The sequence below is a fragment of the Bubalus bubalis genome, chromosome 5, assembly GCF_019923935.1.
Source record: "Bubalus bubalis isolate 160015118507 breed Murrah chromosome 5, NDDB_SH_1, whole genome shotgun sequence".
NCBI classification, from domain to species: domain Eukaryota; kingdom Metazoa; phylum Chordata; class Mammalia; order Artiodactyla; family Bovidae; genus Bubalus; species Bubalus bubalis.
Genome location: NC_059161.1, coordinates 36,656,624 through 36,675,433, shown reverse-complemented (window position 1 = coordinate 36,675,433; position 18,810 = coordinate 36,656,624). Strand labels below are relative to the sequence as shown.

Below are 18,810 nucleotides of genomic sequence, written 5' to 3'. Positions count from 1 at the left end.
CACTCAGGAAGAAGAAAACAACCTGATTAAGAAATGGGCCAAAGACCTTAACAGGTGCCGGCCAAATATCAATAAGATACATGGGTGGCAAATATGCACTTGAAAAGATGCTCCACATCTCGTGTCACCAGGTAACACACATTAGAACAAGGAGACACTACTACACACCTAGGAGAATGGCCAAGATCCGGAACACCGACACCACCAAATGCTGGCAAGTATGTGGAGCAGCAGGAGCTCTCATTCACTGCTTGTGGGAATGCAGCATGGTACAGCCACGTTGGGAGAGAGTTGTGTGGTTTCTTAATGAAACTAAACATGCTGTTACCATACAATCCAGCCATTGTGCTCCTTGCTATTTACCCAAGCAATTGGGAAACTTATGTCCTCACAAAAACCTACATATGAATGTTTGTAGCAGCTTTATCCATAACTCCCCCAAACTTGGAAGCAATCAAGATACCCTTCAGTAGGTGAATGGATAAATAAACTGTGTGGCACCCACAGTGGGGCTTCCCTGGTGGCTCAGTGGTAAAGAATCTGAATGCCAATGCAGGAGACGAGGGTTCGATCCCTGGGTCAGGAAGATTCCCTTGAGCAGGAAATGGCAACCCACTTCAGTGTTCTTGCCTGGGAAATCCCATGGACAGAGGAACCTGGCAGGCTACAGTCCATGGGGTCACAAAAGTGTCAGACACGACATAGCAACTAAACAACAATCCAGACAGTGGAACATTACTCAGCACTAAATGGAAAAGAGCTATCAAGTCATAAAAAGACATAGGAAACGTAAATGCATTCCTAAGTGAAAGAAGCCAGTCTGCAAAGACTATATCCTGTATGGTTCCAACATAAGACATCCTGGAAAAGGCAAGAACTATGGAAACAGTAAAGACTAGTGGTTGCCAGGGGCTGAGGAAGAGAGGTGGAACACAGGGAGTTTTTAGGGCAGTGAAACCACTCTGTATGACCCTGGTTCAGGAAGATCCCCCGGAGGAGGAGGGCACAGCAACCCACTCCAGTATTCTTACCTGGAGCATCCCATGGACAGAGGAGCCTAGTGGACTATAGCCTATAAGGGTTGCAAAGAGTCAGACACAACTGAAGCGACTTGCCACAACATGGACCCTATGATGATGGATACTTGTCAACCCAGATTTATCTAAACACACAGAATGTCCAACACCAAGAGTAAGCCCTGATGTAAACTGTGGACTCTGGGTGATAATGACATGTTCGTGCATTTTCATCCCAAGTAACAAGTGAACCATTGGTGGGAGGTGTTGATGATGGACAGGGTTGTGCAAGAGTGGGAGCAAGGGTCACATTGAAAATCTGTATCTTTCCTTCGATTTTGCTATAAACCTAAAACTGCTCTAAAAATAAAGTCTTAATATAATTATATAATTGAAAAATACATAGACTAGCCCCTAGAAATGGCTTGCATCTTTTTTATATTAGTTTTGCTATTAAGATGCAACATAGAGGGAAGGATAGATTGGGAGTTTGGGAAGATAACAAGGACCTATGGTATAGCACAGGGACTCTGGTGAATATTCTGTTAATAACCTAAAATGGGAAAGAATTTGAAAAAGAATAGATCCATGTATATGTATTACTGAATCACTTTACCGTAGACTTGAAACTAACAACATTGTTAATCAGCTATGCTCCAATATAAAATAAAAAATTTTTAATTAAAAAAAATAAAATTGTTAGGGGAAGCACACTGATTGAAACCACCCACCCTGACCAGGCACCATAGTAACCATTTGCATGAGCTGTTTTATGACAGGAGATCCTGATAAGGAATACGGAACTAATAAGCCACCACCAACCCGAAGAGTTCGGGAAAGGAGACACCACGTGTCCGTCCACTTCCCAGAATCCCTCTCGCTAGCATCTATCGTGGCTGAGTGATGCCTGCACCACCAGGGAAGACTCTGAATTAGAATGCTTGGACAAAGACCACCCGGAAACTAATCCCATCACCATAAAACCCGAGACTGTGAGCCATGTGGCAGAGCAGTTCTCCTGGGTTCTCTTACCCTACTGCTCTCCACCCGGGTGCCCTTTCCCAATAAAATCTCTTGCTTTGTCAGCAGATGTGTCTCCTCGGACAATTCATTTCCGAGTGTTAGACAAGAGCCCAGTTTCGGGCCCTGGAAGGGGTCCCCCTTCCTGCAACAAAATTATCAAAAACAGATGCAACACACACAAACTTCAACAATACAAAATTAGCAATGTCCTGCTTCTTCCAGGCAACCACTTGGGAGAGTTTTTTAGCTACTCTCTCTTGCCTTGGTCCCCACATCTTGAACCAGACACTATGCGCTTACCTGCGAGAAAATGGAAAAGCCTTTCCCAACTGGTGCTGAGAAACCTTTCAGAGACCCTCTGCTCCTTATTAAGTGCTGTGTGCCTCGCTCTGTCCATCCCGCCTCCTCTTGATGACCCTTCATTGCCCTTCTCTGATCTTCCCACCAGCCCCCTCATCTGGCTCAGGGAGGCTCTGAGCACCACCTGAGGCACAGTCTGGCCAGGCAGCCCGGCCCGAAGCACTCCAGTGGCTGGGAACAGTCCAAACTCTCAGGCCTCCTCCAAGCTGCACCTGTCGCCTCTTCAGGTTTCCCTCCATTCTTCTCACCCCAGCGACAGCACACCCTTTCATGCTAGTGATGCGTGCAGTTTTTCCCAACTCCAACAAGCAATTCTCTGACCCTAGCTGTAGGACCAGCTGGGTGTTCCACCATTCAGCTCTACCTGGAGAGCATCACATCCACAGGTGAAGGGCTCAGTCCCAAAGATTGCCTCCCTGCTTCAGACACCAGCTCAAAGTCCAGGTTATCAGCTATGCTTCTGATCAACCATCTGTAGATGGGAGGTTCCAAGACCCCTTCTTTGGGTCTGATTGATTTGCTCGATTAACTCACAAAAGTCAGAGAAACATTTTACTTATTAGATCACTGCTTATTACCAAGGATACAATTCAGGAACAGCCCGAAGGCAGGTGTGCACAAGGCCAGGTGTGAAAGGACACAGGTCTTTCTTGCCTCTAGTCCTACTTTCCCCAAACCTCTGTGTTCTCCTGTCCTTTGTGTTTTAAATGGAGGCATCATGCGTGATTGATTAAATCATTGCCTACTGGTGGTCGATTCAACCTCCCGCCCCTTCCTCCTCCAGGAGATTGAGGAGGTGGGCCTGAAAGTTCCAACCCCCTAATCAGGGAGCTGGTTCCCTTGGCAACCAGCCCCATACTTTGTTTACACAGTGTTTTTTCAAAAGTCACCTCATTGACATAACAAAGACACCCTCAATGCTGAGGAAATTCCAAGTATCTTAGCATCTCCAGGAACAGATGAAGGTGAAATACAGATTTCTGATTATAAATCATGATATCATAATGCTGTTCCCTCTCCCTGGAAAGCCCTCCTTTTCCCTCTTGACTCCCTACTTCTGGCAAGTATTCTTGCCCTCAAGCAGCAGACACCCTGAAGAGCACCTCTCTCTGCTCCATAGCCTCTAAGCAGACCTCTGAGATGCCATGGTGTCCGTAGAGACCAGAAGTTCCATGGACCACTTTGTTGGGCCTGTTCCCCCAAAACCAGTGGGGTTCTGGGCACAGAGTGAGACCCTGGCACCAGCCCAGCATGTACATGGGGCCTAAAGCTTTCACATCTGAAAAGTTAGAAGTTTGGGGGGAAGAGACGAATGACTTTCTGAATGAAGTATGTGGGTTCCCCCACCCCTGCCCCACACACACAAAAAAAACAACAAAACCCCTCAAACTCAGAATCACTTATTAGAACGGAATCCAGGTTCCATGAAGAAAAAGTTTTCCTGGTGTTATGGGGTCAGGACATTGATAGGAGTTAATAGCTAGTGTTCAGTGAAAGTGAAGTGAAGTCGCTCAGTCGTGTCTGACTCTTTGCGACCCCATGGACTGTAGCCTACCAGGCTGCCATTTCCTTCTCCAGGGTATCTTCCCGACTCAGGGATCGAACCTGGGTCTCCCGCATCCCAGGCAGATACTTTAACCTCTGAGCCACCAGGGAAGCTAGTGTTTACTGAGATCTTATTACAGTAGGGCCAAATGAGGTTGCCCTTCTCACAGAGTCGCTAGTGACTGCATGGGTTGCAGGTCTGCCATTCAGCCAGCCCTGCCTATTGATAAGACAAAGCCATGCATTGCTGGCAGGATAAGGAAAAGCATTCTCAACAGGGCCTTAGTAGGTCTCAGCTGGTAAAGAATCCGCCTGCAATGCGGGAGACTTGGCCTCGATCCCTGGGTTGGGAAGATCCCTGGAGAAGGGAACGGCTACCCACTCAAGTATTATGGCCTGGAAAATTCCATGGACTGTATAGTCCATGGGGTCGCCAAGGGTTGGACATAACTGAGTGACTTTCACCTCACTTTACAGAGTGGGAGGGACATTTAGTGGAATATTTAGGGACATTTTTGTTTTTGGCTGCACAGCCCAGCTTATGAGATCTTAGTTCCCTCACCAGGAATCAAACCTATGCCCCCTGACCTGGAAGCATGGAACCTTAACCACTGGACAACCAGTGGCATTTTTAAAAAATTCTGGTTGGATGCAGGGGCATTTGAGACCTTAGTTCCCTGACCAGGAATCAAACCCACCATCCCTGCATTGAAAGGCGGAGTCTTAACCTCTGGACTGTCTTAACCTCTGGAAGTTGCACATATTTGAAGTGTGATTTGAAGCGGGTCTTTTAATATGCTTGGGATTGGGCAAGGATTATGATATCACAGTTTGGGATTAGAGGGTATAGTGAGGTAAGGCTCTGAAGGTAGAGAATTCTCTGGGTGTAAACTGTCACGATGCTTTCTGTTAAAGAATGTTTAGTGTTTCTTGAAAGTTCTTGGAGGGAACTAGATGTTACTTGTGGAAATGAAAAAATGTTGCCCTTTCTTCCAGTTCTACAAGTCATTAGCCCCTGACTGACAGCACACCCTGAAAGGAATTCAGGATGAAGCATCCTGTGTTCTGGGTACATGGGCCTCTAGACAGCTAAGATGCATATCTAAGGAAGAATTTCGATGACTCCAGATTCTCTGCACTTCCCATGTAGAACAAAGCACTAAAATCATTAACTGGAGATATCTGGTTTTTGTGATTGGCAGTCATGTTTTACCAAGACGTAGGCTTCCCTGGTGGCTCAGTGCTAAAAGAATTTTCCTGCCAATATGGGAGATGTGGGTTCAGTCCCTGGGTTGGGAAGATCCCCTGGAGAAGGAAATAGCCACCCACTCAAGTATTCTTGCCTGGGGAATCCCATGGACACAGGAGCCTGGCAGGCTACAGTTCAAGGGGTTGCAAAAGAGTCAGGCCTGATTTAGCAACTAAACAACAACAGCAAGGCTTGACTACGTGTATTTCCCAGTCAAAAAATTTCATATACATTCTCCTCCAACCCCCAACTCTGGTAGTTTCTCAGAGCTAGCTGAGAGACTGTCTCCCAGGCTATAGTCCTCAGTATGATAACTGAGTAAAATTCAACTTACAGCTCTTATGTTGAGCTTTTTTTTTCCCCTGTTGACTCTTGCAACTTATGTCTTTCTGGGCCAGTCTCCTGGGCGTAGTAAAGCAATACTGATGAGGTCAGTCAAGTCTTCACCCAGCCACATCTTGGCAGGCAAGCCTTGGTCCAAGGAAAGTGGTCAGGAGAGAGACAGGTGTGAAAAATGAAGAACCGAAAGGAGAGAAACTGTGTCAAACAAGACTCTGCCATTCCTAATCATGTGACTCTAGGCAAATAATCATTACCTCTCTGCATCTCAGTTAATAAAAAAGGAGAGAATCATGAAATTAACGTGAGACCCAGTGCTTAGTACAATGACTGAGCCCAAGGAATGCTCTGCAAGCCCCCTCCCTCCCATCACTGTGATCAGTTAGCTTGTCTGTGTTCCTTAAGTCCCTAAGTGCCACAGAAGATCCTACTATTTCCTGCCCCACCCCCACAGCTGGATCCTCCCCTCCTTCCAGTGCCTCAGGCCCAGCTAGCTCCAGATGCAACAATCTCACACTCACTCCTGCTGAACAGTCCCTATTTAACAAGTGGGGAATTTCTCATGACCATTATGTGGGAGATGAGAGCAGACTCTCCCTTCTAATCTTTCTGCAGCTTTTCTTCTCCCTGGAACACAGCAAATCCCTGGATTTGCCTGGACCTGTTGCACCCGGGAGAGCTCCTTAAATACCAGCGGGCAGCCTTTGTCTTGTCCCTGTCTTCAGCCCCACCACCCCGGCAGGAAAAGCAGGCTGAAAGCATCGTGGAGAGTCGGAGGGCAGGTGCCATCTGAAGTGAACCAACCATCACTGAGATGAGAGACATGAGTGACGACGAGAGCACTGGGGATACTGTGTCAGCCCTGGGGGTAAGCCTGCCCTGGCCGGGCACAGAGCCTGGAGAACTCGGGGCTGGGTGTCTGGGGAGAGTTGCTGATGCCACATTTGCTTTCAGGCAAAGCACGGAGGGGTGCTTCTGACTTTCCTGAGAGCCAGGACCACCTGGGCTTCTGGTTTAAAATGCAGGTTCTGATTTGAGCAGGTCTGGGAACTTCTCACAAGCTCTCAGGTGAGATGGCTGCTGCCAGTCCACAGACCTGGGAGACCTAGAGGAACTCTGGTTGCAGGGTCTTCAAGAGAATGGTCAGATGCTTGCAGAGTTTGGCTTCCAGAGGGACTTAAGTGGCTAGGCAGCACCTATTGGGCTGCTGGCTTCCATAATATTCTCAAGATCCTAGTTGTGTTGCTGGACAAAATCTTGGCTTTCTCTGCCCCCTGAAGCCGAATAAAAAACATGGAGACAGAGTCTGGAGGAAATAGAAAGGTGGCTTTAATTCTCAGCCAGCAGAGAGCAGAACACAGTAGGTTCATGCCTCAAAAACTGTGCCCCCTGCTTGAGAAGTCTAGAGGTTTATATAAGATGAGGGCTTGCAGTCAGGAGTCTGTGATGAGGAACAAAGGTGTTAGGATCTTGATTTCTTTCTCTTGCATTGTTTCCAAGACAGTCGTAGGCTGGCGCCAGTAACCCAGTAATTGAGTCTGGCAGTTTGGTGGCTCTGCGGCCTTCTTTTTGATGTGTAACTACCAGGGGAAGGGTGTTTTAAGGGTAAACATCAGGATTTAAGGATAAATACAGGATGTATTTAGCATAGAGTAAAAGGATAATAGGTGCGAAATGTAACTCCTGCAGAGTTAGGGAGCAGAAAAGCAAACTTAGTTACAGACATGCAGAGTTAAGAGCAGTTAAAGTAAAAAAACTAGGAATGTTCAGGCCTGCTTACCATTGTCTTGACCTTCTTTGTTCTCAGGAATGGGAAAGAAAAAAACTCATTCCTCTTTTTTCCTTTTCACTGCAACAGTTAGAAATGTAAAATGTGTTATCTTGTCCTGGGACATCAGGTGGCACCAGATTCTGGGGGATGCAGTAACTGCCCAGCCACAGACCAACTGGAGGCGAGGGTGGCACTGGTTTAGAGACTTTGCTGATGTCGAGTAAAAACTACACCCACAGCCTGAAAGTAGAGTTATTTTATTTGGTGAAAACGTTTAGGACTCCGAGCCTGGGAGACAGCATCTCAGTAGCTCTGAGAAAACTGCTCCAAGGAGGCAGGAGGGGAAGTCAGGCTACAAACAAGTTTGTAACGAAGGGAGCAGACAATCTGAACATCGAAGATCAGATATTAAGTTAAGGAGTTTAGCGTTCTATACATGGGAAGCTGCAAGCCTCTGGACTCACTGAATTCATTCCTTTCGTATGCACCTCAGCTATCTGGGGCCAAATCCTATTTCCTTGTTCACCTTAAGGAGTGAGGATGTGGCAGATGGCTGCTTCTTGCATTCCCCCAGCTCCTCAGCAATCACCGTGGGGGGTGCGGGGCAGCATCCATGGAGCCCTCATTCACGTTTGGAGGCCAGAAATCGCTGATGGCTGGGACATTTCTTGTTTATTGATATGGCAGGAGATATCTTCACTTCACACTGTTATCTGTGATGCTCCCACCAAGGTTGATTTCAAACAACTGTAGGAAAAACCACGTGCTTCAGTGTAAAGTCGTGCGTTGCTCAGAGTGTACTTCCTGTTGGCACAAGGCTCTACCCCTGTACTACCTTTGAGCTTACAGTTCTGCGAGTTGTAGGTACCTGATGCTGGAACTCACACAATTCAACATCAAAAAAAAAAAAAAAATTCCAATACCAAATTTTCAAATGGGCAGAGGATCTGAATAGACATTTTATTTCCAAGACATACAGATGGCCAACAGACACATGAAAAGATACTCAAGGTTGCTAATCATCAAGGAAATCCAAGTCAAAGCCACCATGAGATACCACCTTATACCTCTCAGAGCAGCTATTAGCAAAAAGACAACAAAGCAGTGTTGATGTGCATGTAGGGAGATGGGAACACTTGCACTGTTGGTGGGAATGTAAATTGGTACAACAGTTATTGTTGCTGGCTGAAATCTTGGCTTTCTCTGCTGATTGAAGCTGAATAAAAAAAATACAGAGTGTGGGGGAAATAAAAAGGTGATTTTCATTCTCAGCTGGCAGAGAGGGGAACACAGTGCGCTCATGCCTCAAGAACTGTGCCCCCCACCATGAGGCACCTAGGGGCTTATATCAGATGAGGGCTCACAGTCAGGGGTCGGTGATGAAGAACAAAGGTTTTAAGATCTTGTCTCCTTCCTCTTCCATTGTTTAAAAAGCAGTCTTACGCTGTCAGTAACCCAGTAATTAAGTCTGGCAGTTTGGTGGCTCTGGAGCCTTCTTTATGGTATGTAGAAAAGAACTACAAAGGGAGGAGATAATAGCTGTGAAATGTAGCTCCTACAGAGGGGGCAGAAAAAGCAAACTCAGTTACAGACATGCAGAGCTTGGAGCAGTTAAAGTAAAAAAACTAGGAATGTTCAGGCCTGCTCACTGTTCTCTTTATCTTCTTTGTTCTCAGGGAAGGGAAAGAAAAAACTCATCCCTCTTTTTCCTTTTCACGGCAACGTTATGGAAAACAGTATGGAGGTTCCTTGAAAAATTAAAAACAGCACTACTGTATGATCCAGCAGTTCTACTCCTGGGTATTTATCCAACAAAAATGAAAACACTAATTTGAAAAGATGTATGAATCTTTTCATATGTGTATATGTGTATATATGTGTTCATTGTGGGATTTCCTGGTGGCTTGGTGGTAAGGAATCTGCCTGCCAATACAGGAGACGGGAGTTCAATCTCTGGTCCAGGAAGATCCCCTGGAGATGGAAATGGCCACCCACTCCAGTACTCTTGCCTTGGGAAATCGCATGGACAGAGAGGAGCCTAGCAGGCTACGGTACATGGGGTCACAAAAGAGTCAGACACAACTTAGCAACTAAACAGCAACAACATGTTCACTGCAGCATTATTTACAATAGCCAATATACGGAAGCAACCCAAGTGTCCACTGATAAATGAATAGATGAAGAAGCGGTAGGAATTCGCTGGTGTTGCAGTGGTTAAGACTCCGCACTTTTACTGCCAAGGGTTTGGGTTCAATTCTTGACCAGGAAACTAAGATCCTGCAAGCCTTACAGCATGGCCAAAAAGAAGAATTGGTATACACACACACACACACACACACAATGGAATACTTCTTAGCCATAAAAAAGAATGGAATCTTGGAACTAGACAATAATACTGTAAAATTAAATTTCACTTAATGCTAGGTGAAACAAGTCAGACAGAGAAAGACAAATCCTCTTATGATTTCACTTACATGTGGAATCTAAAAGGTGAAACAAATGAAGAAACATAAGAAAAGAGAATCAGAGTCATAGATACAGAGAACAAACAGGCGGTTGCCAGAGGAGGTAAAAGGTGGGAGGAAGAGAGGAACAGGTGAGGGAGAGTAAGAGTTAAAAAATGAATGACTCACTGGCATGGAAGGTACAATGTGGAGAGCAGAGTCTATAACTATGTAATTTCTTTGTAGGGTGACATACTGTAAGTAGATCATTTTGAAAAGTATAGAAATAGTCCCTGGGTTGTGTACCAGGAACAAACACAATGCCGTAGTTCAATTATGCTTCAAAAACAAACAAACTCGTGGGGAAAGAGATGAGATGAGTGGCTGCCAGAGGCTGGAGAAAGAGGAATTGGATGAAAGTGACCAAAAGGTACAAACTTCCAGTTTCAAGAGAAATAAGTGCTAGGGGTGTAAAGTACAGCAAGGTAAATAAATTAGCAACACTGTATGTTACACATGAGGGTTGTTAACTGAGTAAATCCTAAGCGTTCTTATCATAAGGAAAATATTTTTTTCTTTTTCTTTCATTTTGCATCTGTATGAGATGATGGATGCTCACTAAACTTATTGTGATAATTGTTTCATGATGTATGTAAGCCAACTCGTTACGCTGTACACCTTAAGCAGTGCTGTCTGTATGTCAACTCCACCTCAATAAAACTGGAAGGAAAAAAGTCATAATTTTCACTTTTTTTGAAAAGTTTATTTATTTATTTTTTTGGCTGCACAGCATGCAGGATCTTTGTTCCCCACCGAGGAATCAAACCCTTGCCCCCTGCAGTGAAAGCACAGAATCTTAACCACTGTACTGCCAGGGAAGTCCCTGAAAATTATCCTTTAACACTATTAATATGAGGTCAAAACCACAGAGTCAGAGATGGGCAGTGGCATACCAAGGAATTTCAGCATTTACTCCCTTGCTTTTCATTTTATTTTTAAATTTTGTATATTTACTCACTTTTGTCTGTGCTGGGTCTTTGTCACTTCGAGGGCTTTTCTCTAGTTGTGGTGAGCAGGGGTTACTCTCCAGCTGTGACGTGCAGGATTCTCATTGTGGTGGTTTCTCTTGTTGCAGAGCATGGGCTGTAGGGTGTCCGGGCTTCAGTAGCTGTGGCTTCTGGGCTCTAGAGCACAGGCTCAATAGTTGTGGCACGTGGGCTCAGTTGCCCCGAAGCATGTGGGATCTTCTCGGATCAGGGAAAGAACCCTTGTCTCCTGCACTGGCAAGTGGATTCTTTACCACTGAACCACCAGGGAAGTCCTATTCCCTTTTTTTTTTTTTTTTTTAAGGAGAAATTCACATAAAATTAACCTTTTTAAAGTGTACAATTTAGTTGCGTTTAGTACCTTCACAATGTTGTATAATCACCACTCTATCTGGTCCCAAAGCATTTTCATCACCCTCAAAGGAAAATTCACACCCATTAAGCAGTCATTCCCCCTTCTTCTCTCCCCTCAGCCCCTGGCAACCACCCATCTGCTCTCTGTCTCTACGGATTTACCTTTTCTGAATTTCCAGTATAAGTAGAATCCTACAACATGTGACATTTTTGTGCCTGCCTTCTTTCACGTAGCATAATGTTTTCAAGGCTAATGTGGCTTGTGTCAGTACTTCATTTCTTTTTATAGCTGCATAATCCATTGTGTGTATATATCACAATCTGTTTATTCATTCATCCATTGTTGGAAGTGTGGGCTGTTTCCACCTTCTGGTTATAGTAAATAGGGTTATTATGAATATGCATATTCATATCTCTGCTTGAATGCCAGTTTTTTTTATTCTTTTGGAATTAAAATATATTTAGGAGTCGAATTCCTGAGTCATAAGGTAATTCTATTTTTAACTTCTTCAGAAACCACCAAACTGTTTTCCAACAGCAGTTGCCCCATTTTACATTCCCGCGGGCAGCCTACAATGGTTCCAATTTCTCTGCATCCTTGCCCACACGCAGATGAACCTTGAAGACATTATGCTAAGTGAAATAAGACAGTCCAAAAGACAAATCCTCCAAGATTCCACTTATATGAAACAACTAAAGCAGTCAGGTTCACAGAAACAAAAAGTAGAATGGAGGTTGCCAGAGCTGGGGAATGTTAGTGTTTGTTGGATGTAGAGCTTTAGCTTGCAAGATGAGAAAGTGCTGGAAGTTGGTTGTACAACAGTGAATATACTTAGCACTACTGAACCATACACCTAAAAATGGTCAATTTTATTATATGTTTGCTGTTTTGTTTTTATTTTTAACACGATGCGGGAAAAAAAGAGTTGTTTACCCAGGGTAATGTGTAACCAACAGAAGCCACTCATGTCCCTGAGAAGCCTCGTGATCCCCTGGCTTTCACGCATCTTCTCCGTGATTCCCAAGGGTCACTCCCTTTAGAGCATGGGCACCCTAATAGGTGAGGTCAAATTCTGTTCTTGGAAAGAAAACTTAGGAACCTTGTAATGTCTCTGAAGCTTACTCACCAGGTGAGTCAGCATGATTGGCAGCCTTTCTGCCTTGCAGGCATCTGATAAAATCTTGGGCCTGATTCAATGAGGGCAGAATCTGGCCTGCGGAGTGAGAAAGCTTGGAGTGAGAGAAAGCTTGGATCGGGCATGTTCTCTCCCTCCTCCTTCCACCCACGTTGCAGAGTTGGGTTCCAGTGGCCAGAACCCAGCAGGCCTGGGCAAGGTATAGTTGACCCCACTGCACACCAGGCTTGGGAAGTCTTGTGTCAACCTCTCAGACCCCTGCACCAGGAGTGCTGCCTGTGTGGAGGGCTGGGTGCAAGCTGGGACCTGTTAATTACTCCTTCCTTATCTAATCCTGGAATGGGGATGACCCAGAGCTGTCTCCTGCCTTCCTGCCCCTCCTTCCAATCAAACAGTGCACACACCCCTTGGTAGCAGCCTCGCTTTGTGTCCTCTGAGACATGTGCAGGTACTCTAATGCGATACACATGTTCCTAAGGAAACCCACCTTCTATAACATAGCATATAAATAAAGTACGGAGCTTAAGAGGAAAACAGGGTTGAGGCGGACCACCAGGCAATTTTAACATCTGAACACAAAAGCAAATGCAGTCTAAAAGACAACGGCCTGAGTAAATCTCCACTGTTGTTTGTACCCAGCAGGCCACAGGGTTCTTGCTCGCTCCTTTAAAATGAGGGTTCTTAGGTGGTTTGCTTCTAGTAGAGAGCTGTTTCATCACAATTTAAAATCTGATTGAGAATCCACGGTGGTCCAGTGGTTAGGACTCGATGCTTTCACTACCTGGGGCCTGTGTTCAACCCCCTAGTTGGAGAACTAAAATCCCACAAGCTGCACAGCTCAGTCAAAAAATCAAACAAACCTGATTTTGACTGTAATCAATTAAAGCAAACAAATATATCAGTTCAGTTCAGTCACTCAGTCGTGTCCGACTCTGCAACCCCATGGACTCCAGCAAGCCAGGCTTCCCTGTCCATCACCAACTCCTGGAGCTTGCTCAAACTCATGTCCATCAAATTGGTGATGCCATCCAACCATCTCATCCTCTGTCATCCCCTTCTCCTCCTGCCTTCTATCTTTCCCAGCATTAGGGTCTTTTCCAGTGAGTCAGTCCTTCATATCAGGTGGCCAAAGTATTGGAGTTTCAGCTTCAGCATCAGTTCTTCCAATGAATGTTTAGGACTGATTTCCTTTAGGATTGACTGGTTTGATCTCCTTGCAGTCCCAGGGACTCTCAAAAGTCTTCTCCAACACCACAGTTCAAAAGCATCAATTCTTTGGCACTCAGCTTTCTTTATAGTCCAACTCACATCCATACATGACTATTGGAAAAATGATAGCTTTGACTATATGGACCTTTGTTGGCAGAGTAACGTCTCTGCTTTTTAATATGCTGTCTAGGTTGGTCATAGCTTTTCTTCCAAGGAGTAAGCGTCTTTTAGTTTCATGGCTGCAGTCACCATCTGCAGGGATTTTGGAGCCCCCCGAAATAAAGTCTCTCATTGTTTCCATTGTTTCCTCATCTATTTGCCATGAAGTGATGGGACCGGATGCCATGATTTTCATTTTTGAATGTTGAGTTTTAAACCAGCTTTTTCACTCTCCTCTTTCACTTTCATCAGGAGTCTTTTTAGTTCCTCTTCACTTTCTGCCATAAGGGTGCTGTCATCTGCATATCTGAAGTTATTGATATTTCTCCCAGCCATCTTGATTCCAGCCTGTGTTTCATCCAGCCAGTACATCCATTTTGCATGATGTACTCTGCATATAAGTTAAATAAGCAGGGTGACAATATACAGCCTTGATGTACTTTTTTCCCAATTTGGAACCAGTCTGTTGTTTGGAACCATGTTTGGAACTATGTCCAATTCTAATTGTTCCTTTTTGACCTGCATACAGATTTCTCAGGAGGCAGGTCAGGTGGTCTGGTATTCCCATCTCTTGAAGAATTTTCCAGTTTGTTGTGATCCACACTGTCAAAGGCTTTGGTGTAGTCATTGAAGAAGAAGTAGATGCTTTTCTGGAAATTGCTTATGTTTTCTTTTTCTATGATCCAATGGATGTTGGCAGTTTGATCTCTGGTTTCTCTGCCTGTTCTAAATCCAGCATGAACATCTGGAAGTTCATGGTTCATTTACTGTTGAAGCCTGGCTTGGAGAATTTTGAGCATTACTTTGCTAGTGTGTTAGATGAGTGCAATTGTGCAGTAGTTTGAACATTCTTTGGTATTGCCTTTCTTTGGGATTGGAATGAACACTGACCTTTTCCAGTCCTATTGCCACTGCTGAGTTTTCCAAATTTGCTGGCATATTGAGTGCAACACTTTAACAGCATCATCCTTTAGGGTTTGCAATAGCTCAACTGGAATTCCATCACCTCCACTAGCTTTGTATGTAGTGATGCTTCCTAAGACCCACTTGACTTCAGGATATCTGGCTCTAGGTCATTGATCACACACCATAGTGGTTATCTGGGTCATGAAGATATTTTTTCTATAGTTCTTCTGTGTATTCTTGCCACCTCTTCTTAATATCTTCTGCTGCTGTTAGGTCCATACCATTTCTGTCCTTTATTGTGCCCATCTTTGCATGAAATGTTCCCTTGGTATCTATAATTTTCTTGAAGAGATCTCTAGTCTTTCCCATTCTACTGTTTTCCTCTATTTCTTTGCATTGATCACTAAGGAAGGCTTTCTTATCTCTCCTTGCTATTCTTTGGAACTCTGCATTCAAATGGGTATATCTCCTTTTCTCCTTTGCCTTTAGCTTCTCTTCTTTCTCAGCTATTTTTAAGGCCTCTGCAGACAACCATTTTACCTTTTTGCATTTCTTTTTCTTGGGGATGGTCTTGATCACTGCCTCCTGTACAACGTCACAAACCTCTGTCCATAGTTCTTCAGACACTCTATCAGATCTAATCCTTTGAATATATTTGTCACTTCCACTGTATAATCATGAGGGATTTGATTTAGGTCATACCTGAATGGTCTAGTAGTTTTCCCTAGTTTCTTCAATTTAAGCCTGAATTTTGCAATAAGGGGTTCATGATCTGAGCCACAGTCTGCTCCCAGTCTTATTTTTGCTGACTGTATAGAGCTTCTCCATCTTTAGCTGCAAAGAATATATTCAATCTGATTTTGGTGTTAACCAACTGGTGATGTCCATGTGTAGATTAGTCTCTTGTGTTGTTGGAAGAGAATGTTTGCTATGACCAATGCGTTCTCTTTGCAAAACTCTGTTAGCCTTTGCCCTGCTTCATTTTGTACTCCAAGGCCAAACTTGCCTGTTACTCCAGGTGTCTCTTGACTTCCTACTTTTGCATTCCAGTCCCCTTATAATGAAAAGGACATCTTTTTGGGTGTTAGTTCTAGAAGGTCTTGTAGGTCTGCATAGAACTGTTCAACTTCAGCTTCTTCAGCATTACTAGTTGGGGCATAGACTTGGATTACTGTGATATTGGGTGGTTTGCCTTGGAAAAAACAGAGATCATTCTGTCCTTTTTGAGATTGCACCCAAGTACTGCACTTCAGACTCTTTTGTTGACTATGAGGGCTACTCCATTTCTTCTAAGGGATTCTTGCCCACAGTATATTCAGATATAATGAATAATTATAATTCAGATATAATGGTTATCTGAATCAAATTCACCCTTTCCAGTCCATTTTAGTTCACTGATTCCTAAAATGTCGATGTTTACTCTTGCCATCTCCTGTTTGACCACTTCCAATTTGCCTTGATTCATGAACATAACATTCCAGGTTCCTATGCAATATTGTTCTTTATAGCATCGGACTTTATTTCCATCACCAGTCACATACACAACCGAGAGTTGTTTATGCTTTGGCTCTGTTTCTTCATTCTTTCTGGAGTTATTTCTTCACTCTTCTCCAGTAACATATTGGGCACCTACCGACCTGAGAAGTTCATCTTTCAGTGCATATCTTTTGCCTTTTCATACTGTTCATAGGGGTTCTCAAGGCAAGAATACTAAAGTGGTTTTCCATTCCCTTCTCCAGTCGACCAAGTTTTGTCAGAACTCTCCACCTTGACCCATCAGTCTTGGGTGGGCCTACGAGGCATGGCTCATAGTTTCAATGAGTTAGACAAGGTTGTGATCCATGTGATCGGTTTGATTAGTTTTCTGTTATTGTGGTTTACATTCTCTCTGCCCTCTGACAGATAAGGATAAGAGGCTTATGGAAGCTTCCTGATAGGAGAGACTTGACTGTGGGGGAAACTGGGTTTTGTTCTGATGGGCGAGGCTGTGCTCAGTAAATCTTTAATTCAACTTTCTGTTGGTGGATGGGGCTGTGTTCCCTCCCTGTTGTTTGATCTGAGACCAAACTATGGTGGAGATGATGAAGATAACGGTGACCTCAGTCAAAAGGTCCCATGCACGCACTGCTACACTCAGAGCCCCTGATCCTGCAGCAGGCCACCGCCAACCCATGGCTTTGTCGAAGACTCCTGGACACTCACAGGCAAGTCTGGGTTGGTCTTTTGTGGGGTCACTGCTCCTTTCTCCTGGGTCCTGGTGTGCACGAGACACAAGAGTCTGTTTCCCTGCTGCTGCTAAGTCACGTCAGTCATGTCCAAGTCTGTGCGACCCCACAGACGGCAGCCCACCAGGCTCCTCTGTCCGTCCCTGGGATTCTCCAGGCAAGAACACTGGAGTGGGTTGCCATTTCCTTCTCCAGGACTTACACAGGACTGTTTCCCTAGCCCTGTGTAAGTTCGTCTGCTCAGCGGCTCTATGGTGGGGTTAATGGCAACCTCCTCCAAGAGGACTTATGCCACACTGAGCTCTGCTGCACCCAGAGCCCCTGCCCCTGTGGCAGGCCACTGCAGACCCATACTTCCACAGGAGACCCTCAAACACTCAAAGGCAGGTCTGGCTCAGTCCCGGTGGGGTCTCTGGGTCCTGGTGCACACAAGGTTTTGTTTGAGCCCTCCTAGCATCTGAGCTTCCCTCATAGCTCAGTTGATAAAGAATCCACCTGCAATGCAGGAGACATCGTTTCGATTTCTGGGTTGGGAAGATCCACTGGAGAAGGGATAGGCTACCCACTCCAGTATTCTTGAGCTTCCCTGGTGGCTCAGCTGGTAATGAATCTGCCTGCAACGTGGGAGACCTGGGTTCGATTCCAGAGTTGGAATCCCCTGGAGAAGGGAAAGGCTACCCACTCCAGTATTCTGACCTGGAGCATTCCATGGACCATATAGACCATGGGGTCGCAAGAGTCAGACACGACTGAGCAACTTTCACTTTCAGAGTATCTCTGGGGGGTATGGAGTTTGATTCTAAATGTGATTTCACCCCTCTTACTGTCTTGCTGGGGCTTCTCCTTTGCCTTGGACATGGGGTATCTTTTTGGTGGGATCCAACATTCTCCTGTTGATGATTGTTCAGTAGCAAGTTGTAATTTTGGAGTTCTCACAGGAGAAGATGAGCGCATGTCCTTCTACTTTGCCATCTTGAAAGCAAAACCCCTTTGTTTATACACACACACACATACATATACATGCTGCTGCTGCTAAGTTGCTTCAGTTGTGTCCGACTCTGTGCGACCCCATAGATAGCAGCCCACAAGGCTCCTCTGTCCCTGGGATTCTCCAGGCAAGAATACTGGAGTAGGTTGCCATTTCCTTCTCCAATGCATGAAAGTGAAGAGTGAAAGTGAAGTTGCTCAGTCGTGCCCGACTCTTAGCGACCCCATGGACTGGAGCCTACCAGGCTCCTCTGTCCATGGGATTTTCTAGGCAAGAGTACTGGAGTGGGGTGCCATTGCCTTCTCTGATATATATACATAGGCTTATATATATATATATGTATACATAGGCATATATATATATATACACACACATATATATATATATAGGCTTATATATGTGGCAACCCACTACAGTACTCTTGCCTGGAGAATCCCTTGGACAGAGGAGCCTGGTGGGCTACAGTCCATAGGGTTGCAGTCAGTCACGACTGAGCAATTGACACATACCCACACACACATATATAGGCTTCCCAGGTGGCACTAGTAGTAAAGAATCCACTTGCCAATGCAGGAAACCTAAGAGATACAGGCTCGATTTCTGGATCGGGAAGATCCCTTGGAGGAAGGTGTTGCAACCTACTCAAATATTCTTGCCTGAAGAATCCTATGGACAGAGGAGCCTGTCAGGCTACAGTCCATACCTCGCAAAGAGTCAGACACGACTGAGTGTTCTCTTTTCACTAGGGCACCTACAGCAGTCTCTGCAATAAGGCCCACAACAAAACTTTAAACATTCCAGAACATTCCTAGTAGAGATGACATCAGCACTGTTCTGAAGCCCTGGTATCATTGTCTGATCTCAGAATGATGCCTAAAACTCGGCCTCTGCACTAGTGCTGAATCTCAGAGACAGAGTTTTGAGTCAAGTAGAAAACAATAGCTTTATTGCTTTGCCAGGCAAAGAGGGACAGAGAGGACTCGTGCCCTTCACAAACTGTGTCCCAACCCAGGAGCATTAGATGATGAGTTTTACAGCAA

At 44.9% G+C, this 18,810-nt stretch overlaps 1 protein-coding gene across 1 annotated transcript in view; it reads left to right on the top strand.

Moving 5' to 3' along the window:
• The first annotated feature begins 6,045 nt into the window (after positions 1-6,045).
• The window catches only part of LOC102401392 (solute carrier family 2, facilitated glucose transporter member 5), a 45,335-nt gene continuing 32,570 nt past the window's right edge, over positions 6,046-18,810 (top strand). The window contains exon 1 of the mRNA XM_006076685.4: positions 6,046-6,400. Within this exon, the coding sequence (XP_006076747.3) occupies positions 6,347-6,400 (54 nt within the window). The 5' untranslated portion in view covers positions 6,046-6,346. The remainder of the gene's footprint in view (positions 6,401-18,810) is intronic.